General features: G+C 40.0%; 1 protein-coding gene across 1 annotated transcript; it reads left to right on the top strand.

The window, feature by feature from the left end:
- The first annotated feature begins 1,169 nt into the window (after positions 1 to 1,169).
- Positions 1,170 to 15,809, top strand: LOC118223599 (interferon-induced GTP-binding protein Mx3-like). The gene is made up of 13 exons (XM_035410337.1): positions 1,170 to 1,337; positions 2,535 to 2,729; positions 4,251 to 4,388; positions 4,558 to 4,712; positions 4,961 to 5,099; positions 8,954 to 9,152; positions 9,305 to 9,383; positions 10,737 to 10,859; positions 11,427 to 11,568; positions 12,069 to 12,227; positions 12,519 to 12,595; positions 12,934 to 13,182; positions 14,129 to 15,809. Exons 1-13 carry the CDS (start codon positions 1,298 to 1,300, stop codon positions 14,351 to 14,353), a joined length of 1,920 nt encoding a protein of 639 aa, XP_035266228.1. The 5' UTR covers positions 1,170 to 1,297; the 3' UTR covers positions 14,354 to 15,809.
- Positions 15,810 to 18,885: the final 3,076 nt, after the last annotated feature.

The following is an 18,885-nucleotide window of genomic DNA, read 5'->3' as shown; positions in this document are numbered from 1 at the left end:
AGAGAGAGAGAGAGAGTGTGTGTGTGTGTGTGTACAGAACATTGTCTACCGGCATTAGACTTACAAACCTTAAATAACTATGTTTGCAACTTCAGGAAGTCCCTACATGCATATTTCCCCCATTTGAAGAACTTAAATGACTGTCCCAGATTACCCAAAGCATGCTGTCCCACATTCTCAATCATATTTGATAAAGTCGGACAACTAAAAAATGTTTGAAAGAAAAAACTAAAACATATTTTCAACACTTTAATGCATATTTTGTTGCTTGAATAGATCACAAACATAATTTTATAACAATCAGGAACATTGTCTCATTTATGACAGATTTATATCCTTAACATTAATCTTGTCAGAATCCTATGTCACTGACCTCGTCATGCAATTCCCAGGGTAGCTTCCTGATTGATAAGTGCCCTGCCCCTTTCTGTGACATCACCCCCATAAAGTCGTGTGATTTCAGTCACATGACATCCATGCTAAACCTATAGTAAAAGTCCTGTTGACTAGATTTTGTTATAACAGGAAATAAACACACTGGAGTTTAGGTGTAGCCTACCACATTACCCAATGTCCCAGATTACCCGAATTCACCCTATTGTTTTGTCCTTTTCGAACTTTAAATGGTTTTCAAGTATCACCGTTCATATGATTATCTCCCAACCGACGACACGTTATGTTTTGAGAGTGTGTAACTGGAAAGTGATGGGAATATTACTACACGTGTTACATAAACTACAATGTCGTAAAATAAACGTTGAATAGGCTATTCAAAATAAACACACATACTGAAATACAATGTCCACTCGCTTAGACAATAAACAACGTGACATCGTGTAAAATGTATTATAAAATTATCCTAAAAAAGCATGTAGCCTAATTGCAACTCCATTTGGAACTGACTGTTCAATTAGCCGTTGTCTCGAACGACAGCATTTATACAATGCACCGACATTAAAATGAAAACGTAGGCCTACGGGTTTTAAAAAATAATGCTAAATTAAATTCAAATTTTTTTGATTTTTCGGCGTTTTCAAGGCAGCTTCAGGCTACATTTATCAATGTGTTTCATTTGTCAAGGTGGATGTTACATGGGCCACGATATAAAACCAGATAGGCTAGACACGCCCCTTCTTCCCAGAAACGAAACTTGACTGCCTCTGAGTTTCGTTTTCCCCGGCTCAAGCACTCTTCCTGGTCCGCTGCTAAAACTCGGAAAAAAAACTGCCGGGCTGCCACAGGGAGTCCCTTATTGCTAACGAAGGCTCCATCGCATCAACGCGCAATACGAGAAATCATGGCTGAGACCAGTCTGGGAATGCGAGAAGCTGCAGAAGGTATGGTTTCCTGAATTATTAGCGAATTTTCTGTTCAATATTAGAATATGGAATTGATTAATTTTACCATCTAAAATTTTGTTTTGATCAACAAAACTGATTCTGATATGTTTATAGGCACTTAAACTCAAACATATAATAACCACAGCGTGCCATAATAATGTGAATATGTTAATAATGTTTTCAAACGACGACTGAAGACTCACCTCTTCAGACTGCACCTCTCCCCATCCCTCCCCCCCGTAAATGACTGTAAGCTTAGGGTTGTAACTAGGCAGTTGTTTCGTAGATGACTTATGTGCATTAACTGTCTTAACTACTGCTTGTATTTTTTCCATAGATTACGTTGTTGCCGTTCTTGTTGTGTTAGTGTTAATCAGTTTAACCTTCAGGGTCCAAGCTGAACTATGCGGTTGTTCCCTTCACTTGGACTGGTACTTCTCTCTAGGGGTTTCGTCATACTTGTTCCTGGTTATGGTTATACACTTTGTTGTACGTCGCTCTGGATAAGAGCGTCTGCCAAATGCTTGTAATGTAATGTAATGTAATATCCCTGTGAACATTTTTTGTGGTGAAAATCGGTAATGAGTGAAACGCTGCCGTAGAAAAAGCGTTTTCTACCTGTCTAGGACGCAGCCAAGCTATCTGTGTAAAACCTGAGCTATATTGGGGTTAAGCTAGTCCAGTTGTCAAAACATCTCTCAAACTAGATTTAGGCTACCTCTAGACGTCTAGTTTCTGGCGTTTGCTCACTAAGATTCCTCACATTTCATTCGCCAGCTAAACTAAGTAGCACCTTAAACCAGCACTATGAAGAGAAGGTGCGTCCCTGTTCAATATTAGAATATGGAATTGATTCATTTTACCATCTAAAATTTTGTTTTGGTGAACAAAACTGATTCCTGATATGTTTATAGGCACTTAAACTCAAACATATGTTTTGTCACAGTGTGCCATAATAATGTTAATATCCCTGTGGACATTTTTTTGTGGTGAAAAGTCAGTAATGAGTGAAACGCCGCCGTAGAAAAAGCGTTTTCTACCTGTCTAGGACGCAGCCAAGCTCTCTGTGTAAAACCTGAGCTATACTGGGGTTAAGCTAGTCGAGTTGTCAAAACGTCTCTCAACCTAGATTTACCTCTAGACGTCTAGTTTCTGGCGTTTGCTCACTGAGATTCCTCACATTTCATTCACCAGCTAAACTAAGTAGCACCTTAAACCAGCACTATGAAGAGAAGGTGCGTCCCTGCATTGACCTGATCGATTCCCTGCGCTCCCTGGGGGTGGAGAAAGACCTGGCTCTGCCCGCCATCGCTGTGATCGGAGACCAGAGCTCTGGAAAGAGCTCCGTACTGGAGGCCCTGTCTGGGGTGGCCCTGCCCAGAGGGAGTGGTGAGCGTCCACAGACACGAGTGCACGCCTACATTTGTACATGCGCAGCGCACGGCATGCAACGGCTATTACGTTTCATCTGACACCTGTTGCATTCATTTTTTTTTCTTTCTAAATAAGACATTTCTTTTCTTATTTAGACAAAAATATACACTCACTAGCCAGGGTAGAGTTGCTCCATAATGCAGATAGCTCCAAACAGTGAATTATGTGGGTGCAACTCAATATATAAAGCATGCAGACATGGTGAAGAGGTTTACTTTCAACCAAACATTACAATAGATAATCTCTGTGTGATCACAGCAGCGTTGACCATGATACGATTGTTGGTACTAGACATGGTGGTTCCAGCAGGAATAGTTGTCCTCCTGGGATTTTCATGTACTACAGTCTCTAGAGTTTACAGAGAATGGAGCAATTAACAAAAAACTTCCGGTGAGCAGCAGTTCTGTGGGCAAAAACACCTTGTTAACAAGGGAGGTCAGAGGAAAATGGGCAGACTTGTTCAAGCTAACGGAAAGGCCACAATTGCTCAAACAGGAGGACACCAATGAATGCACAATCACAACGCGTAAAACCTTGAAGCAGAAGGGCTACAGCAGTAAAATACCATACCAGATTCTGCTTCTGTCAGTTAAGAACATGAATATGAGACTACAGTGGGCGATTAATCACCAAAACTGGACAACTGATGACTGGTAAAACATTGCCTGGTTTGAAGACTCTTGATTTCTGCTGTGACATGCAGATGGTAGGGTCAGAATTTAGCATGAGAATACGTGGGTCCATCCTGCCTTGTGTCAATTGTGCTGGCTGGTGGTGCTGTAATGGTTTAGGGAATGTTTTCTTGGGACACATTAGGCCCCTTAATACCAAGTGAGCATCATTTAAATGCCACAGCATATCTAAGCAATGTTGTTGACCATGTGCATTCTTTTATGGGTATGAATACTTCAGCGTAGCAGGGTAATGTGCCATGTCACAAAGCATGCATCATCTCAAGCTAGTATCACAAACATGACAGTGACTTCATGTTACTCCTATGACCCGCACAGTCCCCAGATCTCAATCCAATAGAGCACCCTTGGGATGGGGTGGAATGGAAGATATGCAACATGAATGTATGGCTGAAAAATCTTCTGGAACTGCATTATGCTATTGAGTCAGCATGGAACAAAATCCCTAAGGAATGTGTCCAGCACCTTGTTGAATCTATGCAGGAAATAATTCAGGCTATTCTGGAAGCAAAAGGGGTCCTACCCAGTACTAGACTGATAGACCTAATAAAATGGCCATTGAGTGTATACACACAGTGCAGTGCGTAGTATTTAGACAGTGACACAATTTTTTTTGTTTTGACTCTACTCAAGCACACTGGATTTTGATATGTATAGAACTACTACAGTACAGTATATGAATATAACATAAACTCACTATGCAATGTTGTTCACATACAAACATGGCTGTGTGAATACAGCAGCTCTCTTTCTTTCTCTCCCCCTCCTCTCTCCCTCTCTACAGGGATTGTGACAAGATGCCCTCTGGAGTTGAAGATGAAGAGGTTGAAAGAGGATGATGCATGGCATGGAAAAATAAGCTACAGTGACAGAGAGGTGGAGATCTACGATCCTGATGATGTAGAGAGGCTCATCAGAGAAGGTGGGGCTGGTGTTTGTCACTGATCCATTCTGTCAGCTGGAAAAAAACCTGAAAATACATACTTTCTGGAGATTCTACATTATCCAACACACACACACACACACACATGCACATATTATGAATATACAGAACATTTTGTAAACACACCCCCAAAACCCCTGTGCTTCAGCTCAGGACGAGATGGCGGGAGTCGGGGTGGGTATCAGTGATGACCTCATCAGCCTGGAGATCTCTTCCCCTGGTGTCCCTGACCTCACACTCATCGACCTGCCAGGCATCGCCAGGGTCGCCGTCAAGGGCCAGCCTGAGAACATTGGGGACCAGGTGCGAGCTCCACCAGTTTTACATCTATCTGTAAATTTGCCCACGTCAGCTGTGTTTCCGTATCTGTGAATAAGGAGATGTATCAGGTGTTCTCTCCAAATATAGGACATGGGCAAAAATATTAGAACCAAACAGGCACTGTATTGTGATTGGGTGTAAAAATTGGAAAGGCAGAAGGACCTATTCAGGGGAACTTCGGAGAGGACTGTAAAAGGTACAGTTATTGCACAGAATCTGATATTTTACAGATCAAGAGGCTGATCACGAAGTTCGTCAGAAAGCAGGAGACCATCAACCTTGTGGTGGTGCCCTGCAACGTTGACATAGCAACTACTGAGGCCTTGAAGATGGCACAGGAAGAGGACCCTGAAGGAGAGAGGACTCTAGGTAATTAAGTATTTGCACAACATCACCTACGCTAAGCTACATTCCTTTCGTCCATTGATCTTATCACAAAAACACACGTACCTAACAAATCGAAGCACCAATGTAAAGTCACAGGGTTTTAAGCACCCAAGTTTGGCCTGTGTAGCCTGTATGAACCCTGCGTCTTCTAGTGTTTTGAGTTCTGCTGGTGAAGTATAATACCACTAGTCCACGAGAGCCTTTCAACTCACACTTACTGTACTTTGTGTAGTGAGGCTGTCAAAAGTGCCATGAAATTGAGTTCGAATATTAGCTTTTGTAATTAGTTAGAGTTTGAATATCATTTGCCTATAATTCACAAAAATAAGCTGCTTATTGTCCGGCGCTCCCTCTACACTGGCCTACGCGTTATTTTCCACGAACGGGCAGTAGAACAGAGGACATCAGTGAACTTTAATACTAGGTTACTACATCCGGGGCCTCATTTATAAAACGTATTTTAGATCAACTGCGTGGCGCGTGCGTAGAAAATCACGTCAAAGTAGTGATTCAACATGACTCGATTTGACCGTGGAAACGGTCGTGGCTCTACATCTGGTCTTCATTTGACGTATGCACGCAAGTTAGTTTTATAAATGAGGCCCCTTCAGCTTCTAAAGCCTAATGCGCAAATGAATAAAGCACTTTCTCGTGGATGCAATTTGCCACAATTCGGCATTTATTAATCAAGGGAAGTGATTGTTTATAGGAAATCCCTGTTTATTTCTTAACACAAAAACTATTCAAACGGCTAATACCTGTAGCCTAAAACAACATCAATTACTTACTCTGTTTAGTTTGTTTAACTTCTTTCATCATCCAATTTTATCAAAATCTTCAGAAAAGAAAGGAAACATAGCCTGCCATGGGAACATTATTTAGCCTAAATTGTTAGCTGACCAGATCTGTTGAACAAAGTGAAAAAAAGAGACTGGCTCGCGAGGCTAGCTGACCAGTAACGTTAGGTGTACATGGAGCTAAAAGTATCACCGGAGGTTGACAGGCACGTTAGCACTGGAAATGAACTTTGCATGTAATGAACATGATTCGCCGCATGAAATTAAAACCCGCATGCCAATTACAGCACGCGGGATCTAAAACTAATGCTCAAACTTCGGTTCGGACTTTAAAAAAATAAAGATTTTCGAATAGTTTTCGAACTTCAAATATTTTTTGACAGCCCTATTGTGTACACATTACGTAGTATCGAGTATTGCCTTGATGCATATATAACATTAAGCCTTGTGAAATCCCTCTGAAATATCAAGTATGTATTTTCCACATCAGCACATGCGCATTATGAATGGCGAATTACTCACCCTAGATTAATAAGAAGGGTGTGCTGGATATGACGTACATAACTCCACAGCACTGGGTTGTGTAGGAGACCGTTTTAGGTTTAAATAGTTTTCCCCACACAGTCTGTCTTTATTTTGTTTTAATGCTAGTGAGGGCCAAAAAATCACTATCCAGAAACATGCCAGTAGCTTTTGATTTAATTCTCAAAGCCTTGCTAATTGCAATTTCAATTAGACTGTCTTGCTCAGGAGTTGGTAAGTAGAGTGGAGGGGTGGCAGAGAATGGATAACGAACCCAGTTACAGACCTGTCAACCTTAGGAAAATATTTTGAGTGCCACAATAGTCAGTGTAACGCTTAGTTCACATGATTTCGCACGTACCACTTCGCTTTGCACGCACACACTTTCTTCATAATTCTAGTTTTGACTGTTGAAGTGATCAGGCAAAATTGTATAATTTGACCTAATTCTAAAATATCACTTCCACTGCACTGGGCTATATTATGATATACTTGCAAGTCAAAAGTTTGAGTTCAAAACAATTTTTTTCATGATTAATATAATATTAATTATATGATATCTGTGCTTATACAAACAGATAACCATACGTGAATTGCATTCAATTATTTAATAAAAATTGAAATCATTTATTTTGTATATTGTAACATATGTTTTCATTTTCAAGTATTTACAGAAACTTGTAATGTAAAAAAAAAACGTATGTTGCGATGTAAAACAGTCAATTATGAATAAAACCAAGTTTCTGTTTATGATTTCCATTTTTATTTAATAATTAAATAATTGAATCAACTTATATAGGCACAGCGTTACGCCTCGGTGGATAATAAAGTCCCGCTGCGTATCAGTGGATGTTGAGTGGGTCGGGGAGGGGTTACAGAACCACAAGCACAGGGTCGTAGCATCTTGTTCAATCCGAGGGATGCAGTTTAAATACCGAATAAATGTACGGTATTGTTTTGTATTAATAGATTGTTTTCCATAATTCAATTACTATATATATATATATATTTTTTTTTTTTTCGCGTAGTTTCAGCTGGCATTTCGTACCTGCGTATTTTGACCAAGAATTGCGTGGTTGGTACACAAAATGCGTGCAGGTAGGCAGGTCTGCAGTTATTTGTGTCATCCGTCTCGGGGAAGTACCGGCACAATTTCACAGCTAGCATAGCGAGGTGCGTCTTAATATCGCATTTGGCACTGTCCACAAGCTTGAGTTTGTTTGCACTTTTAAGAATCATGCAAAGATGAGAACCCCTGTGTTGTTCTCATTAATGCAGCCAGACCAGAGCTCCAGCTTTTTAATCGGCCTCAGTTTGTCCCGTATATTGCTTGTGGTTGCGGAGAGGCCTTGTAATCTGAGATTTATTCAGGCGAGAAAAATCCAGATAGGCCAGATGTGTGAGTCATCATGCAAGCAGCCAGGCAAGTGAAAATGATGGTCAATAAAGAAAACTTTAATCTCATACTGCCATTCAAAAAATCGTCTTAATACTTATACCTTTGATAACCATCGCACGTCAGTATAGATTAACAGGGTCTGGGTGACATGATCGCGGCCCATTTAGTTGCATAATGCAGATAATGCAGGGGCCTTCCCTTATCAAAGTTAACCATTTTCACTGTGTTGTCCAAAACTTCCTTCAGGCGTGTTACAACTCCGCTGTGTTTCTCCCGTCGTGGCTTTTGCACCATCTATACAGTGGCCACACATTTTGACCATGCAAGTCCATGTGTTATGACAAAGGTATCCAGTAGTCTAAAAATGTCCTCCCTGGGGGGGCCTGGTTTCCATTGGTGCTATGCTAGTTATGGATGTGCTCGTGGGGGTAGCTGAGCTGGTGCTGCTGGGAGTGGACTGTGCAGCATCCGTATTACTGCTGGAAGTATCGTTTGCTGTTGCCTCACAGGGCGAGTGTTAAGCTCATTTTAGCCATATATCCATTTCCCAAAATGGAAATGTTTAACCTCATGCTATGCTAACTTGCTACTATGCATGGCAGAAGACAGTTCCGGCGATAAAGGGCAGGCATGGGTGAGTGGATATATTCAACATTGAAAGATGAAAGAGTATCATTAAAATGATTGGATGTCAATTATTTGAGTGTATTTGACATGTTTTTCACTGTATTTGTGTTTATTTTTGGCAGTAAGAGTGGGGCTTTTTTGAAATGTTTATTTTTTGGTAAGAAAAATCTTTTGGTTTTAATCTTTGATTTTTTTTTTTTTGAGGTACCCTCGACTTCCTTGCATGTATCCCCAGGGGGGTAAAGCAATCTGAGTAGGCAGGTCTAGCCCTATAAGGCCGCCCATAGGAATGGGTCCGCACCCACCTGTGTACATAGCCAGAATCAGAAACATATGGATCAGAAACATACACTGTACATCAGTATGTGAACTATAACTAGACCAATTAGCCTAATCTCATTTTAGTCAACAAGAACATTATTAGAAATTATACTTGGGCCAGTTGATGAGAATGAATCCCTTCAGTTGAGTTTTAATTTAATTTCTGGCAGGAATCCTAACCAAGCCAGACCTGGTTGACAAGGGCACAGAAGAAACAGTGGTGGACATCGTCCACAACGAGGTCATCCATTTGACCAAAGGCTACATGATCGTCAAGTGCCGAGGTCAGAAGGAAATCAAGGACAAGGTGTCCTTGAGTGAGGCGGCCTACAACGAGAAGGCCTTCTTTGAAGACAACGCCCATTTCAGGTCAGTCATTTAGCTGAATTTATACTTTCAATGACTGCAGATTTCTACGTCCTCTATTTCAGACTCACAGTCATTTACTTGAGTGTTCACCGACAAGCATTAGTCTAGTTCTCCTTAAATTATGACTCTCATTCTGTTGGAATTTTCTACAGTACCCTCTTGGATGAAGGCTTTGCCACCATTCCCAAATTAGCAGAGAAACTGACTTTGGAGCTGGTACACCACATTGAGGTAAGGAGACCTCTCACCGCCACCCCAGAGAGTAGAACAACAACCTACTAAACAGGCTCTTACTTCTTACTGTAACCTTGAGTCCTGTTCTGCCAGTGACATTCTGCTATGCCTTATTTTATTCTCCCAGCAAACTAACCGCTGTGTCAGTTTTGCTTGTGTTCTGACTATGATACCTATAACAATTTAGCTTTATCAATTCACCACCTCACCATTTAATTTAACTGATATTATATGCTGAATTTGTTCATATGCTGAATAATTTGTTTTGCTGAATTTATTGAACTATGTAAATAATTGAATGAATTTGCTTTGATATTTGATATTGATATTTCATACTATCAGCTCAGTTGAGTCTTATTATGTGGTTATTGATTGATGGTTGCTGACTACCTTGAGTAAAGGGAAATTCAAAATAAGATCACTCCTTCTCATTTATTCCTCTTAGGCAAAAATGACTACATTCAGCACCAAAGGGAGATTTTGACTATTTTCTGAAATTTCGCAAAATTGTAAAATTTTGATCCTGAGAAATAACCCTTCAATTTTCTCACTAAGATAGCAATATAAGCATGTAACAAGTGTTGCAGTCCTTCTCCCCACAAACCACACAATCCTCTGTTCTCGGACGCACACGGATTCTATTGCGGTCGGTTTAAGGCCGTACATACACAAAGAAAACTAAAACAAACTAAACCAAGCCGAAACACACACGATGAGGAAGCACTCGGCGTCACTCCCGCATGCGTCTCATTCCAGCGCCCGCCCCGGTCTCACTGCAGGCAGAGCATACAAACAATTAGCAATGATTCGTGATTGCACACACCTGGGTTGCAGTGTCGGCTAAACCGCTCCCTCTCCGCCCGCAGATGGCGCCCTAACCACACCTCCACAAAGCGCTTACAATGTTCTTGATTTACTCTCGCTTTAATGTTGTTTGTCTGAAATTGATGAAATCACCAGATGCAAGGACAAACCCATGACAAATCTATTAGCAGAGCAACAAACCAATGAGAACTCTACTGCATTTCTACTGAAATTTTCCATTATTTGTTTTCGGGCGTGGGGGATTGGGGTTTAGGAGAAGCAGTTAAAAATTCCGTAAACTCAAAATAAGAATCTGTCTTATTTTGACTATTTTAAGCAGCAGATTTTTCCTCTGGGTAAGCATTTCAGTTGTCCTTGCCTGTAACGCCACGGCATTTTCATCCTGTGTGAAAGCCCTTGTGTACTTATCGCCAGTTTGCAGCTGCTTTAGATGAGAGCGTCTTTTAAAACGTAACATTAACATGGACTGTTTGCCAGTATGGTGAATGAATCATGACCACTTATGCATGTTTTCATTGCCTTTAGAAATCTCTGCCTCGGCTAGAGCAGCAGATTGAGACTAAACTGGAGGACACTCGTGCAGAGTTGGACAGGTATGGGAAGGGACCCCCTGAGGATCCTGCTGAGAGAATGTACTTCCTAATAGACGTGAGTTATCTGTTTTCTGCAAAGACAAGGTGGCGTGTTTAGCTGCATATGCAGCAGTGCATTTATGTTATTCCCAATATTGAAGTACTGACACAAATGACCATGCCCACTTCCCGTGCCTAGTATGAAAAGTAAAAATAAAAGTTTCAGAGCTCCAATTCATATTTGTGAGTTTGAGACAACTATTGCCCTTGGTGAGACCTGTAGTAGCACCAACAGCTACTCAGTGGCCCCTCTGTCCTATAACTCATTTGATTCTTTAATTCTTTAGTCACAGAATTGCATTTCAATGCCTTACAGTTTAAGATTAGGTTTCATGCCTGTAAGCCTGTGACAGAGAGAGAATGAGTATTACCATCCAGACTAGAAGCCTGCTGTTTGTAGGTTCAGTAGTAGGCATGCATTGCCTCCAGAGTATGCAACATGTGTTGTCATACTCTATGTGGAGCCAAAGGGTTTACAATATGGAGGTTATTATGTGATTATGATAAGCATTATGATGTTTTGTGCATATACATCTATATGATGTATCTATATGATGTCTGTATGGCCCTCACCCACCCACAGAAAGTGACCGCCTTCACCCAGGACATCACCAACCTGACCATTGGAGAGGAACTGAGGAATGGGTACAAGATGAACCTCTTCTCTCAACTGAGAAGCGAGTTTGGAAAGTGGAAGGCTTGTCTTGATCGCTCTGGAGACAAATGTGAGTATCTCATGTTCTTCTTGTCCTATAAAGGTCTATGAAATTGGTTTATTATTATTATTATTATTATTATTATTACTATTATTATTATTTAGATTTTTTCCCCACACTATGTACACAAGTACAGGGAATAAGTTAGCATAATTGAACTCCTTCCTCCAATAAAGCAATAGATCTTTCAAACCGAGCAGAGTTAGCAGTCTGAAAGATCTATAGTTTGATTGGTGGAAAACTGAACCAAGGCATATGCAGCACACATTGTTGCCAGTCCATACACACTGCATTACTCCATACTGAGAATGGAAACTAGTCCTATACTGCATAATGTGTTGTCATCTCAAAAAATACTCATGCTGTCAATGTAGTACCAGAGACGTTACCAGAAGTATGTTACTGGATTACAGTAGAATGTTTATAAGGCCACTTTCCTTTTTCATGTTTTTTTTTTCTGCTTGTCCAGTCAAAAAATAATTTGTGCTGTGTGTAAACTTTCCCTGCAGTCAACCAGAGGATTGAGGATGAGGTGCAGGAATATGAGGTTAAGTACCGTGGAAGGGAACTTCCTGGCTTCATCAACTACAAGACCTTTGAGGTTCTGGTGAAAGACCAGCTCAAAATGCTGGAGGAGCCCGCTGTGAAGAAGCTGAAGGCGGTCACAGGTGACTGTTACATAATGGTGGCCATGTCCTGTCTGAGACAGTGGGCTCACCCCCGCCGAGTCATAGGCCTCAAAACAGCTGCTCAAGGCCTTCTTTTCCACCATACCGGGGTAGACAATTTAACCCGTCTGAAATTTTAGCTGATATACTTTTGGAACTGAGAACATACTGCATAAATCTGTCTTCAATACATTATGGAAAGTATGCGGCATACACAGACACCGTATAGTAATAACCAAGGGGGAAACAATAAGAATTAGAAACCTCTAATAACTCTACTCTTTCTTGTAGACATTGTGAGGAAGGTGTTCTTGCAGCTGGCTCATAACAACTTGATGGGATACCCAAACCTCCTCAAAAGTGCCAAGGTAGACTCTCATGAACAGATTCAGCTTTACAGTGTACATTGTCCTAAACTTTGAAAGAGACAATGATTTTAAGTTTTTTCATGTCTTTCCAACACAAGCTTTACTATAGTCATGAAACACTGCTTTTTGTGTATATTGGAAATAAGAAAACAAGTACATTCTTAAGTGTGTCACTCAAAATAAAAAACTTATAACTTAAAACATATATAAATGAAAATAAACTGCGTGTAAAATCCTGTAATTCTCCAGGACCACTGTTAGCTTTTAGCTCAGCTATTTGGTAAGACTGGCTCCAGCATGAATTCAGCAGTATAACCATATGCTTTCATCACACCTAGACCAAGATAGAAGACATCAAGAAGGAAAAAGAGTCCAGTGCAGAGTCCATGCTGAGGACCCAGTTCAGGATGGAGCTGATCGTCTATACCCAGGACAGCACCTACAGCCACAACCTGGATGAGATAAGGAGGGAGGATGTGGAGGATGAGGAGGATGAGGGGCATACATTCAAGAGGAGCATTGTTTACAGCCCAGACAGCCATGCCACTCTTCAGGAAATGATGGTCCACCTTAAGTCATACTATCGAGTAGGTGGCATATGCGCTGTTACCTTATATGCTGGTGTTTGTAGTATTATGGTTTCATGGATTCCATTCATTACATTATTCTATCATTTTAAATGCTACACATGACCGTCTTAAATGCTACACAATCAGCCTTTTTTGACTTAAGAAATCTTCAATTATTCAACTTTATTATGATCTCACTGGTTTGCTGTGCAGTCAACAAGATCTGCCTCTCAAAAAAAAAATGTGCACAAAGGTCTACGTCAAAGGTAGCTTGGTTGTAGCATTTTCAATTTGTACATCATTCACTCAGCATTTTTATTGGAGGAATTCAGGGTATTTTTTATTGTTTGAGGGAATAATAGCAGTGTACTGTTTGAGATCGTGCTCCATACATCACTTCACATAAGCGCTTGGGCTTTTTTGCAAACTCATCTCATTTTTATTGATTTCAGTCAATAGTGGGAGTGTAGAGTTGGTCCCCGACTGACCATTATAGTTTACATTGGTGTAAATGTGTTAATGTGCCAGACATATTGCTTCAGTGATTACAGCATGGGTTAAAAAGATGCATGAAAAATTTTGGGTTGTGCGCATCACATCAGCTCTGTGCCGAGTTTACACCATTCTGAATGTACTGATGGATTTTAAGGCCTGGAAGAATTGAGATTGAACTTCTTTCTTTCAAGCAAAATCAGCAATTTTCAGTCTGAGATTAGAGCCAACCGCCCACAGGTTTTTAGACCAAGTTTAGACCAGCATGAGTTTACACTATGCTGAATTCATGGATGTGATTTTAAGGTCTGGATGAATTCAGATGAATTTAGAGCTGACTACCCACAGGTTTATAGACCAAGCAGTCCACACCCCTCATAAACCCCTAGGTTTTCTTTCCAAGCTCATGACTCCTCTCATAGCAGGTCCTGCCTACTTTCTGTCACATGACCTCATCGTGTGTGTCCCCCAGATTGCCAGCCAGCGCCTGGCCGACCAAATCCCGCTGGTCATCCGCTACCTGATGCTACAAGAGTCAGCTGCGCAGCTACAGAGGGAGATGCTGCAGATGCTGCAGGACAAGGAGAATGTGGGGCTGCTGCTGAAGGAGGACTACGACATCGGGAGCAAGAGAGCCGCTTTGCAGAGTCGCCTGAAGCGCCTGACTCAGGCACAGAACTACCTGATGAAGTTCTAACCCCCTACCCCTTATTCACATTCTGCCAAGGAATTGTGAAAATTCCTATGTCTGGTTCTTACCTTATTCACACCATAGATTCTAGATCACAGGTGTCAGAATCCTGTCTTGGAGGGCCAAAGTGCCTGATGGTTTTCCATGTGGGTCGGCACTAATGACTTATTTAAATTCTTTATTTGCTACAGAATCCAAACTCCTTATTCTCAAGACCTTAGTTGGCTGCTGATGGAAAGGAACCACAAATACCTGCAGACACTGTGGCTCTCTCTAGGGCTGGAGATTGAGATTGTTGTGGAACAATATCTTGTTTGTTCATTGTGTTTTACAACCATGATTATGAATAGAATAGAATAGAATAGAATAGAATAGAATAGAATAGAATAGATTCCTTTATTGTCATTGCACAGTGTACAACAAAATTAAGTAGCAATCCTGACGGTGCATTCACACATAACAAACAGCAATTTAAAAAAAGAACAGAGTTCAAGATGAACTAATTTAGAGTGCAAAATATATAAATAAAATATAAAATGTATAACATGTATGAAATGTATATATTTGCAGTAACCTATAAAACAATAAGATATAAAATAATACAATATGGTAAGATTAGCAGCTGAGATATTGCACTTCAGATATTGCACATTTGCTGAACTGCAGTGGCCCTATGTACAAGTTGTGCATTATGGAACCGTAATGGGTCATTGATAGAATCATACAAAAAGCCCTTGAAATATACATACTTAACTGTCACAGCAGGACAATTTCCTTTTATTTTCCAGTTTTTGCTGAGTCCATGTCATGTCTCTTTAATTTTTTTGGTTTAGTTTTGTTGGGGGTCCAAGCAGCGAAGCTGCTGGAACCCTATTGTATCTGTTAGGATTATTCTTATTAGGGGTCTAAGCAGCGAAGCTGATGGAACCTTATTGTATCTGTTAGGGTTATTCTTATTCTTATTCTCATTTTTCTCTGCTAAAAAAAGAACTTGAACTTGTGTTGAACTCTTCATTATCTATTCTGGCGAAGGGATGATGAGGAAGAGGAGCCTTATGTACACCAATGCATATTTTTAATTTTATACAACCTACACTACAGGGGCTCATTCCAATCGCTTATTTTATTCGTGTTTGTCTCCTCGGTCCTCACCTGATCTGAAAATTGTTCAGGGTCCGCCATCTTTAAGTAAAAATCTAGGAGCAAGGTGTTAGGAGGCTCCGGAAGGATGCTTGAGGAAGGAAACACGAGTGCGTCGTTTGTATTTTTTCCGGAACGCATGAAGAACAATTGATGTCCTTGTATTGTATACTGTTCTTTGGGTTTGTAATCCTGCACTGTTTGGTATACAGCAGATATTTGTCTGAGACTATTACCTTGTTCTCTCTTTTGTCCTCTGTACAGGTTATGATTACTTGAAAACAATAAAAGGTTAAACAAAAGAGAAGAGGAACCTGTTTAACCTGTTTGTGTTTGTGTGTGTTTGTGAATGTAATCAACACTTGAGCGTTGTCCTGGACAAGAGGGAAACCTCAGACACCAAGGCACAACAAAGCATAATACACAGGACCCTACTGCAGTAACAATCTTGAAAAACAAAGTCACAGGACAAAATTTAAATGTGCTGGCACAAAAACCCAGCCAGACAGCCCATACCACAACTGTTTAAGACATTTAAATTTTTAAATGAAAGAGTTAAATACATATGAATAGATAAATTGTCTAACTTTTATTCAGAATTGTAAACATTAATATCAGTTTGTATATTGTGCTGGTACTTCTTTCCTTGAGAGCAGTGTTCTCAGCTCCATGTGCTGTAGTAAATGATTTAAGGTTAAAATAAGTTTAAACATAATGAAGAATAATCACATAATGTACATACATACAAACTCTAGAGAAATTACATCGCTATACCAGCTGCTTTTTGAGTTACTCAAAGTGATTTTTTTAACTTTAGACCAGGAACCCCAAAAATGCCCCTAAACCAATTTTGTTATGAAAGTGGGAAGGTTGTCAGAAACTTCTGTAGATAACTACAATATCCTTCATTGCATACAAAAACTGGCTGGGCACAATCAAAAATAAATAAATAAAATACAATAAAACTAAAATGATATTTTAAAAACATCAGAAAGTAAACTATCCCTTTACTAACACGCAGGACAATCTATCAATCAATGCCTGCTTGGCGCAAGTAATATTAGCTGTCCAATGTGAAGACGTATTCTTTGTGGGCCTGGAGCATTTGTGATGATGTAATCAGGCAGGATTAGAAGAAGAAGGAAAAAATGCAAAATTCCTTAAGTTTGGGGCTTTATTGTGTGGATATGTGAAGTTGTTTGTGAATCTGCTCTGTTAAAATGCAGTTTGGAAGTACTGAAATTAATGTTTTTAAGGGCTGTGAGTCAGTGGTCATTGTGGTTATTTCTGTAGGGAACCCTGGAAAGTGCCAAACTCTTGATGCTGTATAGGTATGGGGCATGCCACCCCACGAAGCCGTAACTTCCCAATCCCAATATCTGCCGCCTGGAGCTGCTCCAAATGGGAGGGACCTAACTCAAAAGGCACATGGTCTATATTAAAAATTTAGGGTTAGGGTTTGACTAAACTCTGCCAATTTTGAGCTAGGCTACTCTCCTTTGGAGCTAGACCACACCCCTTTGCAGCTCTTCCAAGTGTCATCCAAAAATACCTTCCTTGTTTGGTGACTGGTGATATTTAACTGTTATATCAGCTAATGTTCCTTTATCTTGACTTTTCTAAATATTATATTTAGTATCCAAATACCTGCCAAGGGGCTACAGATGTAAATAAGCTGTTCAGCTAACTCTTGCACTGACAAAACCTCTGACATGTTGATTGGTGTGTGCTGTCCCTTCCCTTTTAAAATTGAATAAATAAATAACCAATTGGCATTTTGCAGATGCTCCTATAAATTTAGGCAATACATCATCTGTATTAGCATGCGTCCATGTCTATGTGTTAATTGAACTCTAACAGAGTACATATGAATCCAATAGGGACCATATATATGCTACTCTGTAAGAATTGATTTAACACTGAACATTTGCACGCGGTTAGTTTTGAAAACTCACCAAAATGGAAGGCAGCATATCATGTTAGGGAAAATAAATGATAAATTAAACTATGAAGTACCACTAGGGTCAATTCAAGGACCACTTTTATTCAGTTTATACGTCAATGACCTTCCAGACCTTCCTCCTGGCTTTACTTGTCAAATGTATGGGGTATTGTGACAGGGGTGCCACCAGGGATTTAGGGCCCTGTGAAAAGATCTCACATTGGGCCCCCTCCACCAAGTTACACAGTGAAATGTCTTGTGTTAATTCAACTCTGGACAGCCAACATTTAGTCCAACTCTAGAATACGGGACCAAATGTCATCTTTTAAAAGTTGAATTAAAACTGCACATTTTACTGTATAGTTAGGGCCGGCCGGGATACACGTCTCATTACACTCTAGCAAAATCCATGAGTCAATCGAGACTTTGCTTTGTCTTCTGACTCATATCTGTGTGCACATTGCGTGTGTGGCTTATAGAGTGAAAGAAAGCAGCTGGTGACATCACATGCTTCAGAAGAGAGTACCTGCTTGTTTACACTCTCCTGCATCCAGATGGCGCTGGGAATTGCAATTTAGTTTCCTAAATTTAGATTGTATGTGCTCTGTGCGATTAAAATGCAGCAGTATTAATATTGATAATAATCAATATCATCATTATGAAAATAATGAAACATTAAACATGAACATAATTCTGCCTATACACAGTCCCATACAGAGGCCAGTGTTGGTTAAATACTGTTGAATATGTGAAAAATAGTATTCAATTATGTATCACTCATATTTTTGTGGTAAAAAAATTGGTAGTTCAGCAGAGGTTCATTGGCTTGTACTTTGGACAGAAACAGTAGAGGCCAAAAGTTTACATACACCTAGGCTAAAGACATTCAAACCCAATTTTTCACAACTCCACACATGTCATGTTACCATATATTTCATGTGTTAAGTCAATTAAGGGTATCTACTTCATTTCCATAAGAGGTAATTTCAAAATAATAGCTAAGAGGGAGATTTATTTCAGCTTTGATGTACTATTTCAGATTTCCAGTGGTTAAAAGTTTACATACACTTTGTTAGTATTTGGTGGCATTGCCTTTTAATTGTTTAACTTTCCACAAGTTTGGTAGCTTTCCACAAGTTTCTCACAATACTTTGCCAGAATTTTTGCCCATTCCTCCTGACAAAACTGGTATAACTCAGTCAGGTTTGTAGGCTTCCTTGATTGGACATGCTTTTTCATTTCAGTACACAAATTTTCTATGGAATTCAGGTCAGGCCTTTGTGATGGCCACTCCAATACTTTCACTTTGTTGTCTTTAAGTCATTTTGTTGCAACTGTGGATATATGCTTAGGATAATTGTCCTGCTGAAAGACCCAGTTGTGACCAAGTTTTAACATTCTAGCTAATGTCTTGAGGTGTTGCTTCAGTATTTCTAGATAATCCTCCTTCCTCATG

The sequence above is a fragment of the Anguilla anguilla genome, chromosome 3, assembly GCF_013347855.1.
Source record: "Anguilla anguilla isolate fAngAng1 chromosome 3, fAngAng1.pri, whole genome shotgun sequence".
In the NCBI taxonomy this organism is placed as follows: domain Eukaryota; kingdom Metazoa; phylum Chordata; class Actinopteri; order Anguilliformes; family Anguillidae; genus Anguilla; species Anguilla anguilla.
Note: the sequence above shows the minus strand (reverse complement) of the source record. Positions and strands in the feature narration are given on the sequence as shown.